This window comes from Paraphaeosphaeria sporulosa, assembly GCF_001642045.1.
Source record: "Paraphaeosphaeria sporulosa strain AP3s5-JAC2a unplaced genomic scaffold CC84scaffold_16, whole genome shotgun sequence".
In the NCBI taxonomy this organism is placed as follows: Eukaryota; Fungi; Ascomycota; class Dothideomycetes; order Pleosporales; family Didymosphaeriaceae; genus Paraphaeosphaeria; species Paraphaeosphaeria sporulosa.
In genome coordinates this window covers 351,379-378,699 of record NW_017253375.1, presented here as the reverse complement: position 1 = coordinate 378,699, position 27,321 = coordinate 351,379, and the positions used below count along the sequence as shown (strand labels likewise).

Genomic DNA, 27,321 nt, shown 5'->3' with positions numbered 1-27,321 from the left:
GCTCAGAAGCACACAGGCACCTGCGTCCCCTTTTTCGAATGAGGGCTTTGCTGCATGCCGTCCTTCCTGTTGTGGTCCATTGAACTCAGCTGTCTGGCGGCATGCGCTAATACCACAGACGCCAGTCCAATGAAAGTGAGGCTGTGTGGTCGCCGACCTCAACCACATCCTGTAGCTTCAACCACAACGTCGGTGCCCTACAGCGCAGGCATGCCAACAAGTCAAGTCAATTCGTGACCACCGGAAGTGAGCTCCGCCGTAAAGTACTTTTCCAAGTACACTCCAGCAATGTACCAGGGTTGGCACAAAGCGGCGCGACGAGGCAGGAAGCGGTGAAGGTCGATTTGGGCCACGCGGCAGCGGCATTGTCGGTACCCCCCAGTCTGTTTTTTGCATCTACAGTGTCCGACATCCCAATATCATCTTGGAGATTGCGCTGTGATGGTCTGTTCACTTTCCTTCTGTGTTGCTTTCAATGACGGTCTCAAACTCGAAGAACCTCCTGCCCTGCTGTCGCTTCGGCTCTGAGGCTCAACTTCCATGTCTCCGCTCGAGTGGCCGTCGCGCTCGCGAGACTGTCGAAAGACGGCTGGTTCCGCCTGCTTCTCTAATCTCTGCATGTTCTCCTGTGTCAGAGGTAGCTGGGATTGCTCTTCCCCCTGGTAGCTCCCCTGCCCATGCCCTTCTGTCCCGGTGAGGAAGAGCAGTTTGTCATCCCGTAGGCTGGATGCTTTCTCTTCAGCGTGAATGCGACGCATCGCACGGTCGTCAGCGGTTTCGGAGGATTTAGCCAAGGCGGCGTTGCTTTCGTAGTGGAGGCGGTCAAGCTCAGCCGTCAGAGATGAGTCTTGCGCCGTCGTTTCAGATGTGACAGGGAGGTGGGAGATTTGCGTTTGATCGGACGGGGCATTAGGGCGCGATTTGGGAGGGGTCAGTGCAGAGGCGCGACGATCCTCAACGTTCTTGGATAGCGGCTGCTTGGCCAACTTGCGCCTACCTTCGATCGCCCACTTCACGAGCATCTTCTCGAGCAGCTTGCCTTTGACAGGTTTCGCTAAGTAATCCTGCAACTTTCAGCAACTCCGGACTCAAGATAGGGGCGACCACTCACGTCCATGCCAGCCTTTTGGCACTTTTCCTTGTCGCCTTGTATTGCCGACGCTGTCATCGCAATGATAGGAACATTCCGAAAATCGGCTGTTTCGAAGTCTGTTCGGATTTTCGAGGTAGCTTGATACTTCGTGTCCAAGTCAGCACGTATCCAGTAGCATGTATCGTGCAAGAAAAGCTAGTGCGCCTGAATTTCGTGCACATGATTGGGTACTTCGTAGTAACGGCCAAAGCAGCAGGCGCAAAAGAGAAAAACAGGAGGCGAAGAAACTTACCCCATCCATGATAGGCATTTGGACCTGTTACAGACACAATTCAGTATATGCACGCATTATTCGCACCGTTGCGTTCACTTACATCCATGAGAATCAGATCCGGTCTCGGATGCTCAGCGGAGAAATCCTGCGAGAGATAATCTAAGGCCTCCTTTCCGTTCCATACCGCTTGGACACTGAAGTTCAGCTTTTTGATCGTTTTAAGGGCGATCTGTTGATTAATATGACTACAGGAAATGATCAGTCTACGCAATAGCAGCCATTGCTGAAAGAACTCACTTGTCCTCGACTACCAACACCTGGACCTTCTTCCTCTCGCTCTCAGACAGCGTAGTCAAGTAGTCGGGAATACTAGGGCTGGCCAATGACGGAGTTGATTCTCCCCGACCATGCATTTTGGTGTGTACATTGTGCAGCTTAGGGGTCTGTGGCGGCGTGTGATCGTCAGAGCTTCCGCAAGACACAGACACATCCGACTGCAAGCGATCCGGGATCGACGAGAGATCGATCAGTGGTGACCCGTCGTCCTGGTATGGCGCTTTGCTGAAGGGAATCCAGAATGTTGCGGTGGTGCCTTGACCAAGCACCGACTCCAGATCGATGTCTCCGTGCATCAATTGTACGAGGTTCTTGCTAATTGTCAACCCCAGGCCTGTGCCCCCAAAGCGACGTGCTGTCGAAGAGTCGGCCTGACTAAAGGGTTGGAAAAGCCGCTTGCGGACATCTTCTTCGATTCCGATCCCCGTGTCTTCGACAACAAAGCGTACAGTGACTGTCTCCTTCGATTCAGAAATGATCGAGGCTCCCAAACGAACGTGTCCTTCACTTGTAAACTTGATTGAGTTGGTTAAAACCTAAATGCGAGAATACCAAGTCAGTGAAATGTTCAAAACAGAGAGAAGTAGGCAGAAGCAGGCGGTATAACTCGAACTTGTTACCGATCTCTGAAGCGTCCAGACATCGGTAACAACAGAAACACCACTTTTGAACCCCGACACTACGTACGTTTGTCAAAATCTGCCTCAAGCGACCCGGGTCTCCCATCACTCGGAGGTCCCTTTCAATCTCCGGCTGTACAGCGCTCTCATACGCAATATTTTTCCGCTGCGCTGCGAAGGACATCATCTTGTTGACATCTCGTAGAACGACCGCAAGACTAAATTGAACTTCTTCGATATCCAAGCGTCCCGATTCGACCTTGCTGAAATCCAATATGTCGTTGATGACCGCCAGAAGCCCATTCGCGGAGCGTTGGATGTTTTCGGCACACTCTTTCTGTTCTTCATCGAGATTCATGTCCAGCAGGAGATCGCTCATGCCTATGACTCCAGCGATAGGGGTCCTGATTTCGTGCGACATGTTTGCCAGGAATTGACTTTTCATACGACTTGCTTCCTTGGCTGCAGCTGCGTTAGCCAAAAGTCTACTGTTCTCTTCCCCTTGCTCTTTCAGCTTGTTTTCTCTGATGCGTAACTCGGAAACGTCCATGGAAATACCAATGACCCCATCGATGTATGCGTCGCCCTCCTTTCCACCGGCCCTGGAACGTTTGTAGAGGGGAACCAATCTTGTGCGGTAGCATTGATCATCCTTGACTCTTTCCATTATCTCATCTCGCGCTCTGCCCTCCAGCAATTCTTGGATTGGTCTCTTCCAACGGTCGAAGTCGCCGAAGAAATCGAAAATATTCTTCCCAATGGCCTGCTCATTCCCCTGTTCATTCTTTCTCGCGCCTCCGACTCCCTCCATGTCTCCCTCCAACATGAGCAGCTCTGCCTTCCTGTTGATTACCCAAAGTGTGACCTTGGCATGTTCAATAACCCGTTGTAGCTGCGCTCTTGTCTGTCGTGCCGCCTGTCGGGCTTCCACGAGGTCATGAATGTCCGTGCAGGTACCGAACCACCTGGTAATTTTGCCGGCCCCATTGTAGAAAGGAACCGCTCTCCCAAGCATCCAACGCCAGACGCCGTCGTATCTTTTAGCCCTATACTCGGTGTTGTACTCTTCCCCGGTTCGAAGAGATCGGGACCAGCGCTCAGCCGTCGTCGGCATGTCCTCTGGATGGAATACATCTCTCCAACCCTCTCCTAACGACTCTTCGACAGTCTGCCCAGTGTAATCGTACCAGCGTTGCGAGTACCAGTCGTGTGTCCCGTCTGGCGTGGTGGTCCATACCATGACCGGCAGGTTATTTGTGATATATCTACATATCCAGCATTAGCGAAAGGTTAATGAAGGAGGGGAAGAAAAAGCTTGGAATTATTTTCTGGCTTTCTGTACGGACCCCCATGACAGCAGAGGATGCGAGAACTGCAATGCGGATAAGGGCTTGTATTAGTAGAACTTACTCAAATTGTCGCTCATTTTCGTGCACTTGCGCCGCAATCTCGTTAGCATACTGTGTAACGTCCTTGAAGACAACTATTCCGCCCAAAAACTCGCCGGTCACGTCATGGAGGATTGGCTCGCCTGCTACCTCAAAGGCTATCGGTACTCCAGTTTTAGGATGACGCATTGTTATACGGCGGCTGTCGAACGGTTGCTGACTGCGGCATAGCTCCATAATGGGAAGCTCGTCCACGTCCAACTTGCGCGCAAAGTCCTCTGTCCACAAGCTAAATTGGCTGAGAAAGGCTCTCTGATCGGTAGGATTGTACACGGCATCTTCTGGCAATAAACGGAGCATGGCCTTGTTCGGTATTCCAAATCCCTCATCCTGCCACATAGCATATGCTGGCATATTGATTGAGTTCAAAATTGCGTCCTTCATCTGCGAGGCTTTTTGGAAGATACTGGCGGTCATGGACAAATCGCTTCTGGCCTTTAGTGGGGGACCACGTGGTGGGAAATCAGGCGTAGAGAACGTTGGCGTCAGGGCTTTTGGGCTTGGTCCTGATCTGTGTCCCGAAGAAGAACTGGAATTGGAGCCATGGGATTTAGAGAGCTGATAGGCGGTTGTTGTTCTAGTCACAATGCGGCTCGAGGGCCGCGTGTTGCGTTTCGCATCAACAGGTTGGGCACTTGTGAAAGTCAGCGTATAATAGTTGGTGTCTTCAATACCCCAGACTGAGATGATCATGGTGGCTTGAAGTGCGTTTTCGTGCGGGGAGAATTTTGAGTTTTGTGATGTGGTACGGTCCCCGGTACGAGTCGTAGGAGTTATGATTATATCCACTGATACGTCGTGTACTGTCGCTCCCGTGAGATTTTGACTGCTCAACCGTGGTAACTTGGGCGGTGCATCAGCGAAGTCCTGGCCACCGGGAGTAGCGGTGGGTGTGCTGCCGCCGCTGTCTAGCTGACTCGCTTCAACGGACAATCGGTCTTTTCGTTGAGCGGCAGCATCCTCGACTACAGAATTAAGGAAGTCCTGCTCCTTTGTCAGTCGCTTTGACCACGTCTATCGTTTCATGGTGCTATCCAACCTGCCATGAAACCAGTATGGGTGAGCCGTTCTGGAGGATGTCTATCCCGAGCTCAGCCATGGCCTTTCCAATCAAAGCCTCTGCTACAGTCAACCCTTCTGCAGCCGTAGCTGACCAATCAATCCCAAGAAGACGGCCCATTGCTTCGTTTGCAAGCGTAACAGTTGCATCTGCGGACAATACCAGAAGCGGAATTGGCAGATATTGCAGTGTTGTTAATGCAACCATGGTCGAAGACGGATGTGAGGGTAGCTCGATCGACAAGGCGCCAGCGCTTTGAACAGAACCTGGGCTGGTTGCATCCGGTCCGCTCTGTAGGCCACTCGGCAGGCCAAAGTAGCCGCCATCAACAGCCTCGCTATCCATCATCTTCATTAAAAACACCTCTCAATCGGTGCATCAATAGTTCGAAAGTGTTTGCTGGACACTCATTGGGACGCCTCCACTCCGGTACAAGTATTCGCTATGCCGAAATCATAAATCCAGTTCGAGAAAACCTCCAGAAAGAATGCACACCGCGAAAGAAAAAGGCCACCGGAGTACAGGCGCAAGAGCGGGGCGTGGATGTCTTGTACTTTGCACCGCTATGCGTCGGGGCCAGCGCAGCGCGGTGTGGTCTGGAAGTAGGCTTAGATCGTCGGGGCGAGAGGGGCGGAGTGGATCTAGACTTGTCGCTTCGCAGGTGTTCGCACGCGGATTAATTATCCGTAATCCAACGGCTTTGGAGACGGCACAGAAGGAGCGAGAGACGATATGTGAGGGCTGATCCGTAGACGCTTCCACTGTGCGAAGAGATTTACGCGTGGCTGGGAGCTCTCCGAAAGCATTTGGTGTTGAGTCGAGACCGTTGCGGCAAGACCAAACGCCGCCGTATGACGTCGCCGATGGCGGCTGAGCTAACCACGCCCGAGGTTGAGAACTGTAGCCGCCAAAGGGCGAGCTATGCGTGCTGGAGCCATCTCCAGCGGGCGCTATTCGCGCTCGTAGCCTACGAAGGAGCTGGGGGAGACGAGAGCTTTAAGATGCGCTGATGGTGCGCGACCCCTGCGTCGATCTCGCGATTCTCTGCGAAGCTCTCGCAAAGTTCGGCATTCCGAGGCATGCTCTTGCGCAGATACCCATGCAAAGAAACAAGATTCATGTCCCAGTTGTGCATGGACAATCAGATAGTGCAAATTCTATGTGGGGTTCTGCATTTTCTTTGTTGCAAATCTTGCAAGAATGGACTGAAGCAGTGATTGTGGCATCCTTGTTCTGTGTCTTCGGAGATCGCCAAGACTTACCTGCAGGAATCAGGCCATTCGAGCCAACAGCGAACAACGAAATCTGACTCTAGAGAAGTGTGTAACTCGTGGCTGAGAATTCGTGTTTCATATACAAGCGATGTAAAGCCGGTCACTCAGCACTGCACGTGCGTAGACACTTAGGACAGACCCAGGAGACTGGCGTCGGGAAGTGGAGGGATTTGGAGCACGTGATGCATCACAACCCGTGCACGTGTGCGTGAACCCTTGTCAGCACTACACCTGGCAACTCCACCAGGCAACATCATCCCGCTGGGAAAGAGCCACACACCGAATTGCACCGACAACACGCACGTTCTCTTTGACCTGCGCCTTTGATTGACGTGTGTTCGCCAACATGGTCTTTTTCGGCCTCGGCGGCCTCCTCCAATGTATTTCACTCTTCCTAGAATGTAGAGCAAGTGCTAACCATCACAGTCTCTGTACTCCTCATAAACGCCATTGCAATCCTCTCCGAAGACCGCTTCCTCGCGCGCAGTATGTCCGCGCCACGCGCCTTCCTTCTTCGCTTGCGCTCGTCCTGCTTGCCCCCTTCATGCATTCTCGCTTGCGCCAGTACCCCACAGCCGATGACGATTTTCCAAACATCATGCGCATGACTGACTTAGGATAACAGTCGGATGGACATCCTCGGCGGACCCGGGCTTCGGCGGCCAGCGTGACGATGGGATAAAAGCACGGCTGGTCAACCTCGTGTCCTCGGTTCGAACCTTGATGCGGAGTACGTATCCCCAGCCCACCAGCAGCCACCGTTTCTACCAGCACATACAATGGCGCGCGCCCTATGGCACGACTCGCCGTTCCGAAATTGGTTTCCACTCTGGCATTTTGTCATAGAGTCAAACCAATGGTGCACCTGGAACTGACGGCGAAGACGTACTTCTGCAACAACTCGCACACACGTGGACAGAGCGCGTGCTAACATTAGCACAGTACCACTCATGTTTATCAACACTGCCATGATCATATACCTCCTTATATTTGGATGAACGCGGCTCGACCGCAGAACGACGCCTGTTCACGCGTCCGGCTCGCATCCAAAAATGGGAGGGACCTGCGCGTGGGGAGGCAGAAACGTACGCATACTGAAACTGTTGCGTCCAGAAAAGCGGATATGTGGCAGGGAAGGGGCACGTCTCGGAAGGAACTGGACGATAGGGGCAGCGGGTACGGTAGAACGATAGCGCATCACTACCGGCGCTGTGGACGCGACATTGCAGTCCAAGACAGCGGTGTTGCGTGTGGAACGCGCAGCAAGCTTATGAATGATAATCAAGCCACGAGCATGAATGTATGGAATTGGAAGCGTTGACAAGAAGCCATGCGGCATTGCTCTCCCACTTTCGTTGCCAGATTCGATGGGAGAGTGATTATGCATGGGGGGCTTGCCTAATTCCAGGATAGGTAACTCTTAATGGATCAAAACGTGCGTGCATACTTCCCTCTCTATCGCTCAAAAAGGAGCGTGCTATAAACTAAACATGCCTTCCGCTCTCAATTCGGCCGACTTCAACTGCAGCATCAAGTCGATGGTCTAGTCACCATGGATCTGTGTCTTGCCTTCTTCCCTGGTCCTCAAAATTGCCCCATATTTCCAATACAGCACTACAGTAGAACGTGCAGACTGCACGCAACTCCAAGAGGCCACCACCAGAAGACGCTCTTTCAATCCCCAGAACACATGATTATTCCAACACCATGTACAAGCCATGACGTCCCATGACTAAAGCCCTGAGATCTTAGTAGACCAGAAGAAGAAGAAGAAGAAGAAGAAGAAGAAGAAGAAGAAGAAGAAGAAGAAGAAGAAGAAGAAGAAGAAGGAAAACTTCTCAGCCTTAGCTAGGATCAGGCGATTTCCATACCTCGCCCCAGCTATGCGACCGCCTGCCGTGCTTGCAACTTCCACGAAAATATCCAACCACATAGCCTGTCGGTAACCTGATATAGATCACATACATGTCCATCTCAGACAGCTCTAGGACTGCTTCACTCTCTCTAAGCAAGCAGGTAATCACATCCCCGCCTGCTTATCGCACACTGTCTTGCGTGTCGGACATGTAGAATAAACAGCTTCATCCAGCCACTGCCCTGACCCTGCCCACACCCAGCTCCAGACTTCACTCTGACTACCATTACAGTCATCGACAGAATGTGCGCTTTCCGTATCGTCGAGAAATCCCCATGTACATCAGTCATAGGCATGGCGTTGTTGGGCCGGGCGAGCAAGCCAGCAACGACGTTGCGTTGCCGTGCTGTTCCGCGGATGAACACAGTCCTTCCTACGTCATCCGCTCTCATATTTCACATTGCTGGTCTACTTGCGGTGTATTGCAGACGTGGCTCTGACTCCGTCAGCGACTCGGTCGGGTCTGCGTTTTCGTCTCGCAGCCCACACCCAACAGATGAGCATGCACGCCTGGTTCTGTCACGCATGTGCAACGCGCTCTCCACGTCTTTTATGTCGCGGGCTCTCGCAAACGACTTGCGCATAACGAATTTGGCAGCAATAGCTCTCAGGTGAAGAGCTGGTGGATGAATGGCTCTCAACTACTTCTGTTTAACTAGGTGTGTTGCAGCTGTATCAAGTACTTTCTCCTCTTGCCGGAGAAGGTTAATTCTTCCAAAATCAACATCCACTCACTATGCGAACAACACGGGAAGCACCTCAGCCCCGGAGCCTATCACTGCATCACGCCACAATACGCTGGTTCAACCACGTCAACATCGCACGCGGTATGCATTCCCTTGTCCGTCTCCGCTATGAACACCATCTCCACCGCAATGCCGTGCAAATGCCCACTCGTACGTAGTACGCCTATGCAAAGTCGCTCCCCCATAATGTCCCTTGTATCCCAACAAGCCCCCTCACAAACGAAGAAAGCTGCCGACAAAAGTTCCCCTCACGCAGCCAGGCAATATGCACAGAGTTACCCTCCCACAAACCGTAGGTACAGACATAGCTAGCCCACCTCCAAGGGCAGCACGTGGACATGGTGTATGTGACGTAATAATGGAAAGAACACGGGACCAAGGATTCTCCAGAGCAACGTCTCCCAGCGCCTAAAGATGAAACGTCGACTTTTTCCTTCCAAGACTAAACCGGTTCTTCTTCTCCTCCTTGCCCGGCGTCCCTTGCGCCGCTTGCTCCACTTCCGCCACGACAGGCGTACTCGGCATCTCGGGGTCGTCCTTTCTGTCGTCCTTGCTGCCGGACCAGAACTTGGGCTTGTGCCGCAGACTCATACTACTATGTCTGAAGCGGCTGAGCCCACTGCCCTTGCTGATGCTGCCTAGGCCATTTGCGCTCTTGTCCTTCTCAAGCTCTGGGAGTTCTGCGCCGCCGTCTTTGCCGCGCTTCTTATTCTCCTCTGTTGCGCTCTCGCGCGAGGCGGCCAGAGCTGCTCGCAGGTCCTCTTCTTGTTTGCGGAAAAGTTCGCGCCGTTGGACTTCGAGCTCCTTGCGTTTGGCTTTGGCTTGTTTTTCAAGTTCTTTCTCCATGGCTTTACGTTCTTTTTCTTCTTTGACACGCTCCGCCTTCTCTTTCTTGGATGCTATGTTACTTTGCCGCTTGCCTAGTATCGGTATGCTCGTTGCGACGTGTTCCAAGTTGTTGCTGTGTTCGCCGGTATGAAGAGCTGGAGCTGTTACAGCATGGTTGAGACTTGCAAACTGGTCGTCCTTCTCTACCGTAGGGGTCGTCGCAAGGTTATGGTCGTGACCATTTGCGAGGCCAAGGCCATTCGCCTTGGGTGTTGTGACGGAGATAGGCTCGGTGTTCACCTCGGCTGCCTGCTCTGCGGCCGCCAAGCTCTCCTCCTCTTGCTCCTTCATCATTGCCTCTTCTGTTGTCTCTTGGTAGAAAAGCACGTATGCGCATGCCAGCTGATCTTCGCCACCGAAAAAGCGGCGCACGTATGCCTTGTCTACTGGCTCTACCATCTCATCATCGAACAGAAGCCAACCTCGGTCTTGCGTCTTTATTATTGAGACATAATGTCCATGGTACGGTCCGCCTCCTATGTGGACCACTACAGCGTACAGCTCGTAGAGTCGGTCGGGGTCTTCCGCATCGTCGGTGGTATTGAACAGCCGAAGGTAATATGGATACACCACACGATGGAATAGCTTCTGTAACCGCTGTAGATCCTCGGTATACTTGAAGCGCTTAAGATGTAGTGCCAGGATCCTAGGGAGTCTCTTGACCTTCATGCGTTTTTCTGCCTCCTGCAGCCCACCACACTTGTCACAATGGAATTTGTTTCGTTCGCACAGCATTTCTTCTTCGGAAAACTTTCGCAAGCAGCTCGTTACGGATGAGTGTTGTTCCAAATCCACTGACAGATCCAGAAATGCTTCGTCTCGTTGAGAGGTGTTCTCGCACGTTAAGCATCGCGTCTCGGACGTAAGCGTGCCTTCGAAGAGCTCGTGCACCCAGCCAATATTGCTTGGGGCAGTCCCGTTCACTACAGCGTCAGATTGGGATATGGTAGCGTTCGTATCCTTGTCCTCTATCTCATGCACCCGAGTTTTGGAAAAGTGCTCCACATTTTCCACCACTTCGTTGAGCAACAAATTCAGGAACTCGTGCGCGTCTTGGTGCATTGGCGTGCGAAACATTTCATTCTCGCGGCGTAGAATCTCGAGGAACTTGTGCGGGCTGACAACACCAATGTGTGACGGGTGTGCTATCACTGCCTCGAAAATGTCCTTTAGCGCACTGAACAGCGATTCCGACATGCCATATGCCTTTGAGTTCTCGTAGTCCATGCTAAGCACCGGCCCTGCGGCCAATGCCTGCTTCTTCTTGTACTCGGGCGAGTCTTTGTTATCCTCTGGCTTCTGAGGTTGGCCCGGGATGATGGTGCCGCCGGGCGTAAGGACGGGCTTCCGTGGCGACGCGGCATTGGGAGCGGAGAAGGAGTTCCTGCCTTTCGGGGACAGGGTCGAGTTCTGAGCATTTGCGTCAGGCAGTAGATTCGTGTTTAGCCGCGGCAGAGGTCCTGTTGCTGGCCGTTCGAGCGCTTCGGGCGGCGATCTGGCGGGGAAGTTGATGACCTGCTCTCGGAAGGGCACCGAGTAGTACAGACATTGCACGATGGAGTTGCAGTAGCTGGCAGCGTGTGAGTTTTTGTCCATACGTGTGCGGCAGAGCGCGATTACCATGTGCTCCCGAACTGTAGAGGCAGTTAGCAACCAGGCCGCCAGCAGGAGCGCTTGGGTCTACGTACGTTCTCGAAACCAAAGAACTTGTCGCTGCCATCGGCGCGAACGGGGCCGGCGTCCTGCAGCAGCTTCTCGAGAGGCGTCAACTGTGGGGCATTCGGGTCCTTCTTCGCTGGAGGCGCGCTCGAAGCTGGACTGGCGGGACCCTACAGCGCAACGAGTATCAGCCATTGTGCGACGGCGCACACATGCAGGAGCGCGCGTCACTCACATTCCCTGCCTTGAGCCGCCCGAAAAAAGAAGCCATGGCGGGGGTGGACGTCGAGCGTGGGCGGAGTGGAGAGGTGCGGAGGTGGAGGCAGCGGCGCCAACGGGGTGCCTCTCGACGCTCTACGCGCGGACTTGGGGCAGGTGCAGGTGCTCGGACGGAAGGAGCGATGGGGAAGGTCCCAAGCAGCACAGGGCGCTGTTCACGATCATGGAGAAAGATGGGGAACGGCTTGCGGCAGAGCGAAGTGCTGAAGGCTGCGTGGTCCGTGGCTAGGATGCGCCCCCGGCGACTGACATTCCAAGCGACTGGATAGCGGTTCGAGCAGCACTAGACCGGACCCCAGGCGGTGGGTGCACTCGGACGGGTTCACTCCGCTTCGTGCGCGACGGCACCTCATTCGGCACCCGGCACCAGGCACACGCCGCGAGGCCACGGTGCAAACTTCGCTGCTGCAGCCCTACTGTCGCCCGCGTGGCCGTCGTCGCAGCCCCACGACGGCACTCTGTCTCTGCGCGGCCCTCTGCGACGCCCCCGCGGCCGCCGCAGGATGTGGAGGAGGATCCAGAGCGCAAGGCTAAAGTCCACAAGTCCACCACTCATGCAGCTCTCCACACAGACGCGCGAGCATCGATGCATGTGGCGTAGTTAGCACGAACGGCCCTTTTGCTTCTTCAGGCCCCGAACATCACACGACGAGCACGCTGCCAACACGCATCCACTGCACCACCGGCGCCGTTGCAATTCTTCTGTTCTCGGATCCTATCAACTGCTGGAAGGACGACAACACGCCGTGCCCGGTGGCTTCTGGCGCCGTCGTCTTAAGCGCGCGCCGCAGATGCGCCCCTCGCATGCGAACCGCGATGCATGTCACCCCGTCGTGACATGCATGCATCCCCGAGTCACGCCCCTCGACTCAACCTGCCTTGTCCGAACAACCCTGCGCCATCAAAGACCATGCTTGGTAGAGTACATTAATAACACCATCAACACTCGATGCCCTGGGTATGTTTTGACGCCCGCATGAATGCAATGTGAACACCCGAACAAATACAGTAGAAGAAGAAAATTCGCCCTTTTACAGTCGCCGAAGCCGCTTACTAGCTCCGAGCTCGATCGCTGTGCGGCCGTTGAGGATGCCATCTTCGCTCCCTCCTGGCGGCGGATGGTTCTGGATGTATTCCCGCCGGATACGTGCTGCTTCCTTGTCCCACCTGGCTACCCGATCCTTGAATGTTGCTGCATTTGCTGCAGCATCGTCTTTTGCACTCTGTGTCTGATCCAGATAGGGTTTCCTGATCTCCTCACTGTCCGTTCGCCACCTCAGGCCAAGCGCAGTGCGGATCTCCGTCTTTGAAGCCTTCGCATTGGGATCGCCGGTAGCTACTCTTTTCTTCTCGTCGCATTCATTCTTGCAGACATACCAGTAGTCCTTCGTGTATAGCAGGAAAGGATTGACGCCGGCGCGTCCAGGCTTGAGAGGACGCTCGCCTAGCTTCTCGAGGATCTCTCCTATGATTGAAGCCTCGTAATCCTCATTTGGTTTTGCGTTGGGCTCCCTAGGCTGTGCATCGACCAGTCCTTGTTCGACTTTCCGTTTTGGCTCTGTCGAAAGTGCGGTAGAGCTCATAGGGCACTCGGTTTTCACCTTCTTCTCTACGAGCGGGCTAGGGACCTTGATAGGCCCGATCATGGACTCTACCACTTCAGCGGCAGCGCGTAAACCAGACAAGTACGCGCCGTGCACTGTGGCAGGATGGGTTCCACAGGTCGCTTCGCCAGCGAAATGTATCGGGCCGTAAGGTCTGGCCATAACATCATAGTCGCCTGCTTGCGTCTGTGGCCCCACATACGAGTAGCTCCCGCGAGCGAAAGGATCCCTTCGCCAGCGTGTGACGATCGTCTCCGTTGGAAGTGGTACATGGCTGGGAGCGAACATCTTGTCCAGACGGTCTGTGACCTCCTTGACGAGTTGATCATTTGAAGTTGCCTCTGCATAGTGGGCTGCTTCTCCGGCCATCAGAGCCACCAGTGTGGGCTTGCCGCTTGTCTTGATACAGTTCCAGAAAAGGTAGTAACGGCCTCTTCGTCGAGCATAGTCTTCAGGGTTGAGACTCGCCTGATGTTCTGCCTCGTTCAGTAGGCCAAACATATCGCGATCGGGTTCCCAGAAGGCTTGTTCATAAACTAAGATTACCTAAACACTTGTCAGACGCTGGATCCATGTTTTCTACAATCTTCATATACCTTGTTAAGAAGTCCGAAACCCATACGCTCTATTACACCCTGCTTCCAGTCTGGTAGCGGAGGTTGAAAAGTGATAGAGCCAGATTTCAGGACTCCAAGCGGCGTTGTGATTACAAGTTGGTCTGCCTCGAACACTTCACCATTAGTGCATTCGATCTTCACAGCTTTGCCAATTGCCTTCTCATCAAGGTCGTAGTGGACGGATTTCAGCACTGTTTTAAAGCGAACGTCCAGTTTGTTCGGACATTGCCAGAGTCCACGCGGCACCTGCTGATAACCTCCAATGACCTCGGTGTGTTGGCCCTCAAACTCATTGCCAATGTCTTGATCCCATCCACTCAGACTCAAGTGGTTGACACTGGCAGCATTGGCGTATTCGAGATTTGCGTGATGCCAATTGAGAAGTCGCAAGTCTCTTGGTCGTAGATCTAGTACCTTCTGATATTGTCTGATGCCCTCGTCCATCGTTTGCCCGAGTGTTGGATGGGCAGATGCTTTCGCGGTTGAATCTAGTTCCAAGGACTGGAGATCAGGTGCGTTGGCTTTAACTGACCAGCCCATATTCTTGACCGCTTGGGTGGCAGTTATGTTCGGGTTAAATCCTGCGCTGAGCTGATATGCTCGGCCTGCCAGCTTTTCAACTCCAGTGGATGGTTTCTCCTCCGTTGTCGACGCCGTAGTCGTTGCATTTGCAGGTGGCGGCGCTTCGGATTGTTCGAGCTCGGCAATTGTTGCTTCGCTGTTATCGGTCGGTTCGCGTCCAAATAGTATAAGATTTCGGTCGCCTTCTACTGTGCGAAAGGTTGCAGGTTTGTTTCGAAAGGTACTCGCGCGTTCTAGGACGTCATTATATAGTTTCTCCACTAAAATGTCCTGGCTCCTCTCCACGACTGTACCGTCATAGTCGTACAATATTGTATTGTCGCGCAATCCATGGTATGGTATTCCTAGTTGGCCACGTATTATAGCGTTGAGCGGATTACCGTGCTCGAAACCCGTGACGATCTGTGCACCCATCTCAGCAGTACACCGATGTCCTGGCGGTAGAGTCGATCCAGTCTGGTTGAGAAAAGGATGCGAGTATACTCGCCCGCCGATACGTGGTCGGCCTTCGAGAAGAATTACTCTCGGAGGCCGTTCGCCTTCATTGACCCATAGATCGCCAAGCTGGGCGAACAAGGCCTCCAGATGCCGGGCACACCCAAGGCCAGACATGCCCGCGCCTACAACAATGATTGTTCGCCTTGCGCCTCGTTTGACTTTGGTATACGGTATGGCCATGGCTGTGTTCGGCACTTCGATGCACCCAAAATTGATGTAACCATTCCGCATAAGCCAGGTGTATCCGACCTTTGCTAGATTGAAGTAGCGTCTGTCTCGTGCACACCCTGCCGCTTCCTCCAAGCTGACATACACCATTGGATTCTTAGTCCAGAGGCGAAGTATAGCATTGCGGATATTGAGGTAGATGGTAACTTGCGCGTGAGTGATGTGGTTCCGTAGCAGCTGATATTCGCCAGGGTGAAGGGCGAAAGGATTGAGCCGTGAACTTTCGGCTGCCAGTATGCACTGCCTTCCAAACTCGCCCCATGAGAGTGTAGCCGGAATAGAGCTATTCGCTTTGAACTCAGTATGCTTACCCTTCGGTGGGCTTGAATTTCGTGGTTGACGTGTACCATCATGTTCCTGGGACTGCGGAAGTTCAGGTGTCGATGAGGCTTTTGGTGTTCCATTTAGGGGTCGAGGGGTTGCCGCCATGGATACTGGAGTATGTGGGATATTCTTAGTTTGATTCAAAGCCGCGTCCGTTATAGGACCCTTGACGTGTGGATGTAAATCATCACCATTCATCCTCGTGATCTTTTCATGATGGAAATCGATTGCGATATCGTTCGTCTCCGATGTTCGAAGCGGATGAGGATGGTGGAGATGTAATGTGGAGACGTGAGTGCCATCATACCCGTGACCGTTGACATACCCACTCGACGCAGAACTGTCGCGTTCATCTCTGCCATTGATATGGCCTCCACTTGATTCAGAGGCATCATGAATATCTCCGTGGTGCACGGACGATGCCGTTGATTCGGTATAGTGGATGTTCTCAAGGGCCGCAGGCATGACCGTAGAGCTCTCGTCCCTCATACTGTCGTGGGCCAGCGGCATCGGCAGAATGCCATTTTGTGCATCGCCGAAGAGATAATGACTATCATCGAGCCCATCCGCATCGGTCATGGTGGCGAGCGACGAGTACATTGTGGCTGATGGAACGGCATGGGAATTGATAGTGGCCACTGCTGGATTGAGGTCAACAATGGCCTATGCACAGCGGCATCGAATAGTGGAGGAGAAGGCCGCGGCGCGCCGTGCGGATGATTGGAGCATGGATGATCTGTCTTGGTTCTGTGAAAGATGAGTGGTTCGACGTGTGAGTGAGCAGGACGATGGCTTGCACATTGAGATCCGAACTTCCTGCGCTAAACCGTGTCGGGCCCGTGCAAAGCCGTCTGCCGGTCCCTGCGCGGTCAACCTCGACCTCATCTGCCTATCAATGGCCTCCCTCATCTCCATTCGGGTCGCAACCGTCCCCGATGAATGAAATTGTACGCTTTTGGCCCTGGGCTAAATTCACGTAGCGGCAATGCGGTCGCAATGAGCCTGCAGCGCTCACCGAGGCGTACCCCACCCTGACAGACATCAGTAACAACACACTTGCCGTTCCAATATCGGATGATCTCGACATGACCAGAACAACGAGGGACGAAGGACACTTTGGAAGTCATACAGCCACTGTGCATGGGAAACTGCCTTTGATCAAGATGGGAGTGCCGCCGCTATCGCATGGACGGAGAGTATGTAGGGCAGCGCTCTTTCGCTAATCTCAAATTGCCTATATTTGGGTGAGCGACCACATCGCCAAGATTGCATCGATGAACCATCTCTTGAGAAATTAGAGCTAACGTGTTAGGCGAAGATCCCGGTACGTTCTATTTCCTCTCATCGAGTTATCGGTCGTCTGTCCCGTGGCCACAGCAGCATCGGCTACGACATCTGTGAAATAAGAGCCATCGAACAACACATCCAGCGAAGCATTACTGCGCGATCTGTCGTCTTCGATAAAGGGCAGCATGGCATGTGGTGAACACGACGAGACATACGATGACACCACCAAATGTTCCGTAACACGACGCTCAATGAATGCAGGGTCGCCCTGGGGTTTAGACTGGCAGATATTGTTGTAGCGTTACGGTAGCAGGTGAAGATGGTTGAGCTGTAGCTGTATAGGGCATAGTGCCCGAAACGGTGTGCTTATACATGAGACGCTTCAAGCTCGGCCAACTCGGAGAGGCATCAAAGAGTACATACATGTGGGCCAGCTTCTATCACAACTTACTACAGTGCAATGTAGATGCGCGCAACGGTGTGATAGACTCCCTGGGCATCGATTCCAGTTCAAAATCCCAACAATGCAGTTTTCGTTATTAATGCCATGTTTGAACTATGATCTCGAGGTGCACGTGTTATTGTTTATCGGAACCTTTACCCATGCATTGTTTGCTTGAGAGTAAGGGCAAGAGCTCCAGTGAAAATGACCTCCGTCTAAATCCGAGGTCCACGCTTGGGCCACCTGCGAGGATGACCTGTGCGGAAACTCTACTTTTGACAAACAAACACCAGAATCCCGACGACACATCCTCGCCGGACCAACGATGCAATGGCCCTGGTCGGGCGGCGAGGACGACGGCGAGACGAAGAGGGACTTCTCTAACCGCATTGCAAAGCTCAAGTCAGACGACTGGGCGACCGCCCTTACTGATCCCGCGACAATCGGCACGTCGCTTGCTTTGACAGCTTCCACTGTAGCGTTTCTACGATTCTACAAATCCTACCTGCGCCGTATACCCAGCGTGAACCATATCAAACCGGATTACTTTCGCCGAAGAAGCCTGTTCGGGCAAGTGACCAGTGTTGGCGATGCAGACAACTTCAGGCTGTTCCACACACCTGGCGGGAGGATAGCTGGGTGGGGCTGGGTACCCTGGAGAAAAGTGCCCACGAAGCGCGAAGGACTGGCAAATAATACAGTATGTTTCAGGACCGCATGCCTTTGGCTTTGATGGCTTTGTACTGATCCAGTCATAGATACACGTCCGCATTGCTGGTGTGGATGCACCTGAACTGGCTCACTGGGGCAGAGAAGCACAGCCATATTCCAAGGAAGCGCTCGATTGGCTCACGGCCTACATCCATAATCGACGTGTTCGAGTGCACATATTCCGACGCGACCAGTACGATAGAGTTGTAGCTCAGGTCACTGTGCGTAGATGGTTACGCAACAGAGACGTCGGGCTGGAGATGCTGAGGAATGGACTTGCGACTGTTTACGAAGCGAAGACGGGATCTGAGTTTGGAAATTTCGAGCAACAATACCGTGATGCCCAGAAAAAGGCTGAAGAGCAAAAGGTCGGCATGTGGACAAAGCCAAGCCTCTTGGGCCGCTTACGGGGGGAAAGTTCGAAGAAGGCAGAGACACCGAGGGAATACAAACAACGGCATGCGGCAGCTGACAAGCAAAAGAAGACTGGATGATGGCCGAGCTTGGGGTATTGAGAGACATGGTCTCAAGGTTGCATGGACCAGATATCCATGACCACGATTCGGATCCAACCCGTTCCAGAGGACGTTCCAGTGCACTGCGTAATCGCGGGAAATTCACGACGGAGACGCAGAGGATACAGGAATCCTCACCTCGGCATGTTGCCGTGTGTGGACTTTGTAAATGTAGTGCACAAGTAGCATGGTGATTGATACCCAATAATCGTGAAGGGAGCTGTGCATGGTCTGCCAACGCTTCGTCCAAGCTGCTACAAAATGTTACCACTGTGAGTCACTTGTGAAAATAAAGCGCATGGCAGCAACAGTGCTGATGATGGCCACGGAAGGGTGCTGCCGCAGGCTTGGCCTGGGTTCCGCACCGTTTGAGTCAAAGTAGGAAATTTGCGCGCGGCTTCCAACGGAATGTAGTTTTAGCTGTAGTAGGTAGTCTGCAAATGACTAGAGCCCTTGGCCGATCTGCTGCAGTGTGACGATGGTTCAGGCGCGTTTAGATTTTTTCGTCCCATGTATGCATCGGCGCCGGTTTTCGGGCTTGCACGGTGCAGAGCTTCAACGCAAAAATCGTACGATAATACAGTGATGTTCGGTGTTTGTAGCTACAATACCCAAGGCCACATCATTTACGCATGGTACAAGATATACCAATCTAATATCGATCAGGAGCCGCTGTCATGTTCGCGTTCGTCGAGCGGCTGGCGTCGTCACTGACCGCCTTTGATAGCTGAGGAGGACCTTATCGCTGAGCCCAGGACCCATAGGATCGGCCCGAACGCTTCCAAGGTTCCTGGGCTCAGCGAATCACTGCAAAGGCGCGAGAGTTATTCCTCCCCGCAAAATAAATTTCACAAACACATCTTGAAGCTGCATTCTGACTCTTCACGACAGAACTCGAGTTCCAGCGACTTCCAATTGCACCAGGTGGCTTTGGACCAGCCTATTGCCTGCGCACCTGCAGCCGTCGTACCCTCTGCGCGGCCTCAATAGAGCTTCAAGCTTCAAGCTTCACTGGTGCTTGACCGCCTGCCATGGCTCTCTGCGGGCGTCTGGCACGTCGCGCGCCAGCACTTTCAGGCCAATTCCGCGCGTTTGCATCTCCGGCCGCCTCTCGATCTATCGTCTCGCGAGCCTCCCGGCCTCTTGCTTCGCTCAGGCCGTCGAATGAGTCAACCAGCGCATACCGCCAGCAGCTGCGCGCATTCACCAAGATCCATGCAACATGGAACCAGACGCAGGAGGCGCCAAACGCGCAGGCCTACCTGAATAGCGGCGCCATTTCCGGAGCTCGTGACCTTGTTGACGTCCAGAAAGTCCTGGTCATCGGGTCCGGTGGCCTCAGCATTGGCCAGGCGGGAGAGTTTGACTACTCTGGTATGGAGCAAACTTCGCAATAGCTGACCGCTGAATACTGACTGCTCTTCAAGGCTCGCAAGCGCTTAAGGCTCTCAAAGAAGCCGGCGTAAAATCCGTGCTCGTCAACCCCAACATCGCGACCATCCAGACTTCGCACGTGCTCGCCGATGAGATTTACTACCTGCCCGTTACCCCTGAATACGTCGAATATGTGATCCAGAAGGAGAAGCCAGACGGCATCTTCCTGAGCTTTGGTGGTCAGACTGCCCTAAACTTGGGTGTGCAAATGAACAAGAAGGGCATCTTCGAGAAGTACGGCGTCAAGGTCTTGGGAACAAGTATCAAGACGCTCGAGACTAGTGAGGACCGTGACTTGTTCGCGCGTGCGCTGGACGAGATCGATATTCCTATCGCAAAGTCCATCGCCGTCAACTCCGTCGAAGAGGCGCTCGATGCCGCCGAGAAGGTCGGATACCCCATCATTGTTCGCGCTGCGTACGCGCTCGGCGGTCTTGGTTCAGGCTTTGCGAATAACGCAGAGGAGCTCAGGAACTTGTCCGCTCGATCTCTTTCTCTTTCGCCCCAGATCTTAGTTGAGAAGTCGCTCAAGGGCTGGAAAGAGGCCGAGTACGAGGTGGTCCGAGACGCGGCGGATAACTGCATCACGGTCTGCAACATGGAGAACTTTGACCCTCTGGGTGTACACACTGGTGACAGTATCGTCGTTTCTCCGAGTCAAACGTTCAGCGACGAGGAGTACCACATGCTTCGTTCTGCGTCCATCAAGATTGTACGTCACTTGGGCGTTGTGGGTGAATGCAATGTTCAATACTGCTTGCAACCCGACGGTCTGGACTACAGGGTAATCGAGGTCAACGCACGTCTATCTCGCTCATCTGCCTTGGCTTCCAAGGCAACCGGATACCCCCTGGCGTACACCGCTGCGAAGATTGGTCTTGGTCACACCCTGCCTGAGCTCCCTAACGCAGTCACGAAGACGACCACTGCCAACTTCGAGCCCTCTCTCGATTATATCGTCACGAAGATGCCCAGGTGGGATCTCAGCAAGTTCCAGAACGTCAAGCGCGATATTGGCAGTTCGATGAAGTCTGTCGGAGAGGTCATGGCTATTGGACGTACATTTGAGGAGTCTTTCCAGAAGGCCTGCCGACAAGTCGACCCCAAGTTCCTGGGCTTCCAGGGAGAAAAGTACGGCGAGAATCTTGATGACGAACTCGCGAACCCTACCGACCGTCGATGGCTCGCTGTTGGCCAGGCCATGTTCCACGAGAACTACACCGTCGATAGGATCTACGACTTGACCAAGATCGACAAGTGGTTCCTGCACAAGCTGATGAACATCGTGGACTGCACCCGAGAGCTTGAGGAGATTGGCAGCCTCTTTGGTCTCAAAAAGGAGATTATCCTCAAGGCTAAGAAGCTTGGTTTCTCCGATAAGCAGATCGCCAAGGCTGTGAACAGCACCGAGAACGAGGTCCGCGCCCGCAGGAAGAGCTTCGGCATCAAGCCGTGGGTCAAGAAGATCGACACTCTTGCTGCTGAGTTCCCCGCAGGTATGTCGGATTTCAGAAACATGCTACAGCTAAAACAGCTACGCTTCTACCCATTCCCCCTCACTCTGGTCATTTCGCTGACTTTACACCCCGCCCTTCAGATACAAACTACCTATACACCACCTACAACGCCTCTTCTCACGATGTTACCTTCGATGACCACGGTATTCTTGTTCTTGGAAGCGGAGTGTACCGCATTGGTAGCTCTGTCGAGTTTGACTGGTGCGCGGTCAATGCTACGCGCTCCTTGAACGCACTCGGCAAGAAGACTGTCATGATCAACTATAATCCAGAGGTATGATTTCTCCAGTACAAAACCGCTTTGTCGAAGATACGAACATTCGCACACAAACACGAGGGGACTCAGCTGACTTTGTACCCGCGGTCATAGACTTACTCCACCGATTTCGATGTTGCCGACAAGCTATACTTCGAGGAACTCAGCTACGAGCGCGTTATGGACATCTACGAGCTTGAGACCGCGAGCGGTGTCGTTGTCTCTGTCGGAGGCCAACTGCCCCAGAACATTGCGCTCAAGCTTCAGGAGGACGGAAAGGCCAAGGTATTGGGTACGGATCCTGCCGATATTGACAAGGCCGAGGATCGTCACAAGTTCTCTTCGATCCTGGACTCGATTGGTGTGGACCAGCCGGCCTGGAAGGAGCTCACCTCTTACGAGGATGCCAAGAAGTTTGTCGAGCAGGTTGGATACCCGGTGCTCGTCCGTCCTTCCTATGTCCTTTCCGGTGCTGCTATGACTGTCATCCGCAGCGAGAACGAGCTCCAGGAAAAGCTCACTGCCGCGTCTAACGTTTCTCCCGATCACCCTGTTGTCATCACCCAGTACATTGACGGCGCGGAGGAAATCGACTGCGATGCTGTCGCATCCAATGGCAAGGTCCTCGTGCATGCGGTCAGTGAGCATGTTGAGAACGCGGGTGTTCACTCAGGTGACGCAACACTTGTTCTGCCACCTGTCAACCTTGATGACCGAATCAAGGAGCGCGTCAGGGAGATCGCGGACAAGGTCGCCAAGGCCTGGAACATCACCGGTCCCTTCAACATGCAGATCATCAAGCAACACGTTGAAGGCCAGGAGCCCAAGCTCAAGGTCATCGAGTGCAACCTCCGTGCTTCTCGATCTTTCCCCTTCGTCAGCAAGGTCCTCGGTACCAACTTTATTGATGTCGCTACCAAGGCTCTCGTCGGTCGCGATGTGCCTGAGCCTACCGACCTGATGGCTGTCAAGCGTGATTACGTTGCCACCAAGGTCCCGCAATTCTCTTGGACCAGGTTGGCTGGTGCCGATCCATACGTGGGCGTCGAGATGGCTTCAACTGGTGAGATGGCTTGTTTCGGAAAGGACCTCATCGAGGCCTACTGGGCTTCCGCACAGTCGACCATGAATTTCCGTCTCCCGGTGCCTGGGGAAGGTCTGCTCTTCGGCGGTGACACCGAGTCTGGCTACCTCGTCCAAATCGCGAAGTACATTCACCACCTCGGCTACAAGTTCTACGCTGCCAACGATGCCGTCAAGCAGCTGCTTGAGAAGAACACAGAAGGCCTCACTGTTGAGGTTATTGAGTTCCCTAAGGAGGACAAGAGGGCCCTTCGTGACGTATTCCAGAAGTACGACATCAAGGGTGTATTCAACTTGGCAAAGTACAGGGCCAGCTCGTTACTTGATGAGGACTACGTGATGAGGAGGAACGCGGTCGACTTTGGCGTACCGCTATTCATGGAGCCCAAGGTGAGTTGATTCTATACACTTAAGCAAGAGCGTATCAAAGCTAACATATTGCCAGACGGCTGTCCTCTTTGCTCAGTGCATGAAGGAAAAGCTGCCCAAGAAGGAGGGCATTCCTAGCGAAGTCCGATCATGGAGCGACTTCGTTGGTGGCCGACCATTGTAGATGACTCGCCTCACGCTTCCACTCAATGGAATGCAAGAGAGCTTGGAGAAGTAACAATTGCAGACACGATACCCCCTCGAGGGAGAATCTGCATAGGGGTTTGGAAAGGGGAGCGATGTGAAGGGTGATGTTTGTGTATATAGCGCTCCACAAAAGTGGCTGCGCATGCTCATTCGAAGGCGTCTTTGGTATCAGTGTACACTGTGTCTGAAATGGTTGGTCTTCTGGTTCGTGCGAATTTTGCGAGGTGTATCTTAGTATGGTAATTGGAATGTTATCACCGTCACTTCTTACTGCGAATCTGGTGACTCTTTCGTATGGCAAGTCGTTGCACATTGACGGTTCAAGCGGGAAACGTTGAATATCAGCTCTGGTGGCAGCTATGGTGCACGGACCGGTTGGGGAAGGCGCGTTCGCGTCTCCCCAATTCGATTGATTTGAGACTAAACCTCCGTCCAAACACATCCACACCCCGCCATACACAATCGTCCCATGCCCACGACATGGCGGAAGCTTCCAAAGTCAAGTACGACAGCCTCCCTGGGATTGACACCGCGCCCGATGTCTACGAGACGCCCGAGCTCGCCGAGGACGTGAGCACCATCCCAGCCTCCACCGCCGTTTCCGATTCCGAGGGCGACGACGACCCTGAATCTTCCGCCGTACGACACCAACACCTCCAAACCGACCAGGCACGGAGCCGCTTCCAGCCTTCAAGAGTAGACGCGAATGGCGTAGACTTTTCCGACAATATCAGCGCACGGCGCTCATACCGCACATCAACGCGCGCGCGGCGGAGAGGTGACATACTGGGCGACGACAGCGATGAGGAGCAGGAGTCGTTTGAGCGGAAGCTCATGCGGGTGAAGCAGGAGCTGCAGGAGCTGGAGGGCGAGCACCAGGAGCGAGTCAAATCAGGCGACAAGAGCAAAGTGGAGGAGAGAGACCCCAAGGAGATTATCGAATTCATATCGGAAAAGGTGGACCAGATCTACGCCATGCGGCGGGGTGGTGTACGAGGTGCAGAGCCGCAACTTGACCGGACAATCGATAAGTTCAACAACTATGCGCCCTTCGAACCTTCGAGTCGTATCACTAAAGCTATCGCGAACCAGCCACCGCTCCCGGGCTCCCAGGTACAAAGAGGTCAGCTGGAATTCGTGCTGGACCAGGCGAAGCAGTTCGACGAAAGATTATCAAAGCTGGAGACAAGCTTGGGATTAGACGGAACTACCATGCCCGACCTCGGAGACAAGGCGCCTTTCCCCGTGTTTGCTACACTAGAGAGGATCGAACAGACGGTCGGACTCGTGGGCGATGCGAGCCAAGGCAATCTGGAAGCAGCAAGCGCGCAGATCAAGAAGATGATTGCGGACGCAGAGCAGCTGAAAGAGCTGCGTGCAGAAGGCTCTCGCGACGGGGAGTCGCCCAACTCCGAACAAGAAGCGAAGATCAACGCGCTCTATGGCACACTGCCTTCCATTGACAAACTCTCGCCTGTTCTTCCCATGATGCTGGAGCGACTACGGACGCTCAGGCTGGTACACACGAGCGCGTGGGCGGCCGATGATGTGCTCACTGAGCTGGAGAATCGCCAGTCACAGCAAGAGGCGGAGATCAAGAAGTGGGAGCAGTCAATACAGGAGGTCGAGGCCGATGTGAAGAAGTGCGAGGCTGCTATGCAGAGCAACATGCATACGGTCGGCGACTGGGTCAAGACGATAGAAGAGAGAGTCGCCAAGCTACCGCGTGGCGATTGAAGGCCGCGGGAGATGGTCTAGAGGATGAAGGAGTGACGCTTGCCTATGTGAGCCATTTCCGACGATGTTGGTGCGGTATAGGAAATGAGTGGAGGGAGGCATGATCAAGCACGTAGATACCCAACCTTTTGTATGCATATCGTATCATCACATCACCCACTGACATCAATACTCCTCAAGGCGGTTTGCGCGGTTTCCCTTTTTTTTTTTTTTTTTTTTCTTCGCTTTGTCGGGTCGCAACTTCCTCGTTCGGCTGCATGTATTAAGCCGTGCCAAGCTGCTGACGGAAGAAACCAAGGCCAATCACTCGTACGTATCTCATAACCAAGCATCCTATCTCGCTTGCCCAATTCCATTCAACTTCCATGGCCCCGAGTGCTATACGAACCGCGGAGAATGAGGCAGTGCACAGGTGGAAGTGTCACACCAGCTTGTCTTGGTCAGTCCGACTTTTAGTAGGGCATCTTGAGTTTGATTCTCAGTATTGCAGATCTGTTCGAGAAGCTCCTGTAAACCTGGGTATCTCAAAGAAACTAGGAAACGAAACGACTATCATACACTTCGCCAGTCCACGCAAACCTCGCACTCAAGATACCTCCAGCGCCGGTCTCCTCGTCCCATAGATGGCTGCGCACCCCTGATCCCACGGCACCCACTCGGGATCTCGCCCTGCAGGGATACAATGGAACTGTCTCGGCGGCTCCTTCTGCCATGTGATGGTTTCCTCCGCCGTGCCATTCAACAGCAGCACGTGTTGCGCCACCGAGCCTCTCCGCTCCCTCGTGCTGCGCGCGTCCCAGTAGGTGTATGCCGTCGTAATCGTCGGTATCGTAGCGATCCGGCTGTACCCCAAATACCACATATCCTTTGTCAAGTGGTTCGGCTCCCCCTGGTAGCACTCCTCGTCTTTCTTCTCTCTGTCTGCGCCCTCAACCCCGCGGAATCGCAGCGTGCCGTCCATGAATGGCTCCGCCGTGATCGCCACGATGCCGTTCCAGCACGAGAAGACCTGCACGGGGAGGGACTTGTTCCAGCGCGCGAGCGTCGCGGGGTCATCGGGGAAGAAGCCCTTGTCCCAGTCGAACATGTCTTTGTAGAAGGTGTCGCCCGTCATGCTGCGCGCGATCCACGTGTCGTACAACCGGGGCAGCTCCGGGTTCGAGCTGTTGGCCCAGTCCATACCGCACGTCATGTGCGCTTTCTGGAAGAGCCGCTGGTGCACAGTCTCCAAGATGTCCTCAGCGCACATGTACACGTCATTGGAGAAGACGATGGTGGTGTCGGGGGCGTAGCTGTCGGGGCGCTCGTATAAGTCTCGCAGGGCGAGGTTCCGGAGTTCGGCGAGGAGAACGATGCGCTCTGGGTTTGCTCGTTGGGGCGAAAGACCAGACTCCTGCAGAAAGTACGGGACGCCAAGGGCTTCTAGTTGAGGCGCGAGTGAGCGTAATATTTCATAGGTGCCATCTGTAGAGCGCCCTTCCACAATGGAAAGTACGCAGTTGTGTGGTCCCAGGAACGATATGGCCTGCATTATACTGCCCATGAGCTGGGGGAGTATGTCGGCGATCTGGTAGAGATCGAGCGCGAAGAAGTATTTCCGGCGAGAGGACGAAGGTGGTGTCTGGAGGTATGCGTAGCGTTCTGAGAGTGAGGCCGTGAGCGGGCAGTCCAGCCTTTCGAAAGTGTTGTCGTGGGGATCGAATATGGCTTTGGTATACGAGGGTACCACCTTGAGGAGGTCTGGATTGCCTTTCTTGGGAGGAAGTATCGACCGCATTGGTGTTGCTGAAGGCGTTGACACTGCCGTCACTGTCACGGTGAAGGGGGTGGACGATTCTGAAAGATTTGCCTCGGCTGGCGACGAGCATTGAGATGATGCGAAGCTTCCAAGTTTGAGTTGACTTAGTGAGCCATTGACCCGTTCGGAGTGTGCAAGAAAGAAAAGAAGGGTAATGAATGTTGTAATGGCGATGCTGAGCAAGACCGACCGGTAGACCTTGTTGCTGGTATTGAATTGAACCATGCTGTCAGTGGATGCTCACCCAAACCAACGAATAGAAATGGAGTTGCGCAAATGGATAAGTAGTAGTAGTTTGTTGAGGCCAAATTGTTCGCGGGCCAGCGCTCATTCAATATTGCAAACGAACGAGGTACTCGCGCGAATCAAGTGGGCCTATGGCAGGTATATGAGGGCTTAGCCTGACCAGCCGCCCAATTCACTCGTTTCTGCAGCCTGACTGCAGGGCGCACGTCCCGGAACGTGCGCCACGCCTCTCAAGGTAACTATAAGTGGGACCTAGCACAGTGCTCTGAAGTAG

General features: G+C 53.7%; 10 protein-coding genes across 10 annotated transcripts; 6 read left to right on the top strand and 4 right to left on the bottom strand.

Moving 5' to 3' along the window:
- Positions 1-419: 419 nt before the first annotated feature.
- CC84DRAFT_1105038 (uncharacterized protein) lies at positions 420-5,179 on the bottom strand (the record flags this gene model as incomplete). Its single annotated transcript, XM_018175077.1, has 8 exons — positions 420-1,064; positions 1,112-1,237; positions 1,386-1,409; positions 1,468-1,612; positions 1,665-2,239; positions 2,391-3,588; positions 3,734-4,755; positions 4,811-5,179. 8 exons carry the CDS (start codon positions 5,177-5,179, stop codon positions 420-422), a joined length of 4,104 nt encoding a protein of 1,367 aa, XP_018029385.1.
- Positions 5,180-6,351: 1,172 nt separating this feature from the next.
- Positions 6,352-7,455, top strand: CC84DRAFT_1169736 (Yos1-like protein). The gene is made up of 4 exons (XM_018179743.1): positions 6,352-6,485; positions 6,532-6,591; positions 6,731-6,835; positions 7,048-7,455. The coding sequence occupies exons 1-4, from the start codon at positions 6,452-6,454 to the stop codon at positions 7,101-7,103; spliced, it is 255 nt and encodes an 84-aa protein (XP_018029384.1). The 5' UTR covers positions 6,352-6,451; the 3' UTR covers positions 7,104-7,455.
- A 202-nt stretch (positions 7,456-7,657) lies between these two features.
- CC84DRAFT_1181748 (uncharacterized protein) lies at positions 7,658-8,051 on the top strand (the record flags this gene model as incomplete). The annotated part of the gene is made up of 2 exons (XM_018180570.1): positions 7,658-7,814; positions 7,861-8,051. 2 exons carry the CDS (start codon positions 7,658-7,660, stop codon positions 8,049-8,051), a joined length of 348 nt encoding a protein of 115 aa, XP_018029383.1.
- Positions 8,014-8,781, top strand: CC84DRAFT_414371 (uncharacterized protein). The gene is made up of 2 exons (XM_018186111.1): positions 8,014-8,121; positions 8,253-8,781. Exon 2 carries the CDS (start codon positions 8,264-8,266, stop codon positions 8,633-8,635), a length of 372 nt encoding a protein of 123 aa, XP_018029382.1. The 5' UTR covers positions 8,014-8,121; positions 8,253-8,263; the 3' UTR covers positions 8,636-8,781.
- A 345-nt stretch (positions 8,782-9,126) lies between these two features.
- On the bottom strand, positions 9,127-11,762 carry CC84DRAFT_414355 (cysteine proteinase). The gene is made up of 4 exons (XM_018186110.1): positions 11,549-11,762; positions 11,343-11,483; positions 11,275-11,288; positions 9,127-11,224 (listed from the first exon to the last, which is right to left on the bottom strand). Exons 1-4 carry the CDS (start codon positions 11,582-11,584, stop codon positions 9,175-9,177), a joined length of 2,241 nt encoding a protein of 746 aa, XP_018029381.1. The 5' UTR covers positions 11,585-11,762; the 3' UTR covers positions 9,127-9,174.
- Positions 11,763-12,268: 506 nt separating this feature from the next.
- CC84DRAFT_1131811 (uncharacterized protein) lies at positions 12,269-16,211 on the bottom strand. The gene is made up of 2 exons (XM_018175914.1): positions 13,793-16,211; positions 12,269-13,742 (listed from the first exon to the last, which is right to left on the bottom strand). The coding sequence occupies exons 1-2, from the start codon at positions 16,043-16,045 to the stop codon at positions 12,624-12,626; spliced, it is 3,372 nt and encodes a 1,123-aa protein (XP_018029380.1). The 5' UTR covers positions 16,046-16,211; the 3' UTR covers positions 12,269-12,623.
- Positions 16,212-17,463: 1,252 nt separating this feature from the next.
- Positions 17,464-18,652, top strand: CC84DRAFT_1157912 (SNase-domain-containing protein). Its single transcript, XM_018177035.1, has 2 exons — positions 17,464-17,874; positions 17,933-18,652. Exons 1-2 carry the CDS (start codon positions 17,500-17,502, stop codon positions 18,377-18,379), a joined length of 822 nt encoding a protein of 273 aa, XP_018029379.1. The 5' UTR covers positions 17,464-17,499; the 3' UTR covers positions 18,380-18,652.
- A 297-nt stretch (positions 18,653-18,949) lies between these two features.
- Positions 18,950-23,530, top strand: CC84DRAFT_1157911 (carbamoyl-phosphate synthase). The gene is made up of 5 exons (XM_018177034.1): positions 18,950-19,774; positions 19,828-21,330; positions 21,432-21,625; positions 21,722-23,080; positions 23,136-23,530. The coding sequence occupies exons 1-5, from the start codon at positions 19,432-19,434 to the stop codon at positions 23,241-23,243; spliced, it is 3,507 nt and encodes a 1,168-aa protein (XP_018029378.1). The 5' UTR covers positions 18,950-19,431; the 3' UTR covers positions 23,244-23,530.
- A 175-nt stretch (positions 23,531-23,705) lies between these two features.
- On the top strand, positions 23,706-25,155 carry CC84DRAFT_1169731 (uncharacterized protein). The gene has a single exon (XM_018179742.1). The coding sequence runs from the start codon at positions 23,747-23,749 to the stop codon at positions 25,001-25,003; it is 1,257 nt and encodes a 418-aa protein (XP_018029377.1). The 5' UTR covers positions 23,706-23,746; the 3' UTR covers positions 25,004-25,155.
- Positions 25,156-25,479: 324 nt separating this feature from the next.
- Positions 25,480-27,153, bottom strand: CC84DRAFT_1169730 (uncharacterized protein). Its single transcript, XM_018179741.1, has one exon. The coding sequence runs from the start codon at positions 26,778-26,780 to the stop codon at positions 25,590-25,592; it is 1,191 nt and encodes a 396-aa protein (XP_018029376.1). The 5' UTR covers positions 26,781-27,153; the 3' UTR covers positions 25,480-25,589.
- Between the last annotated feature and the right edge of the window lie 168 nt (positions 27,154-27,321).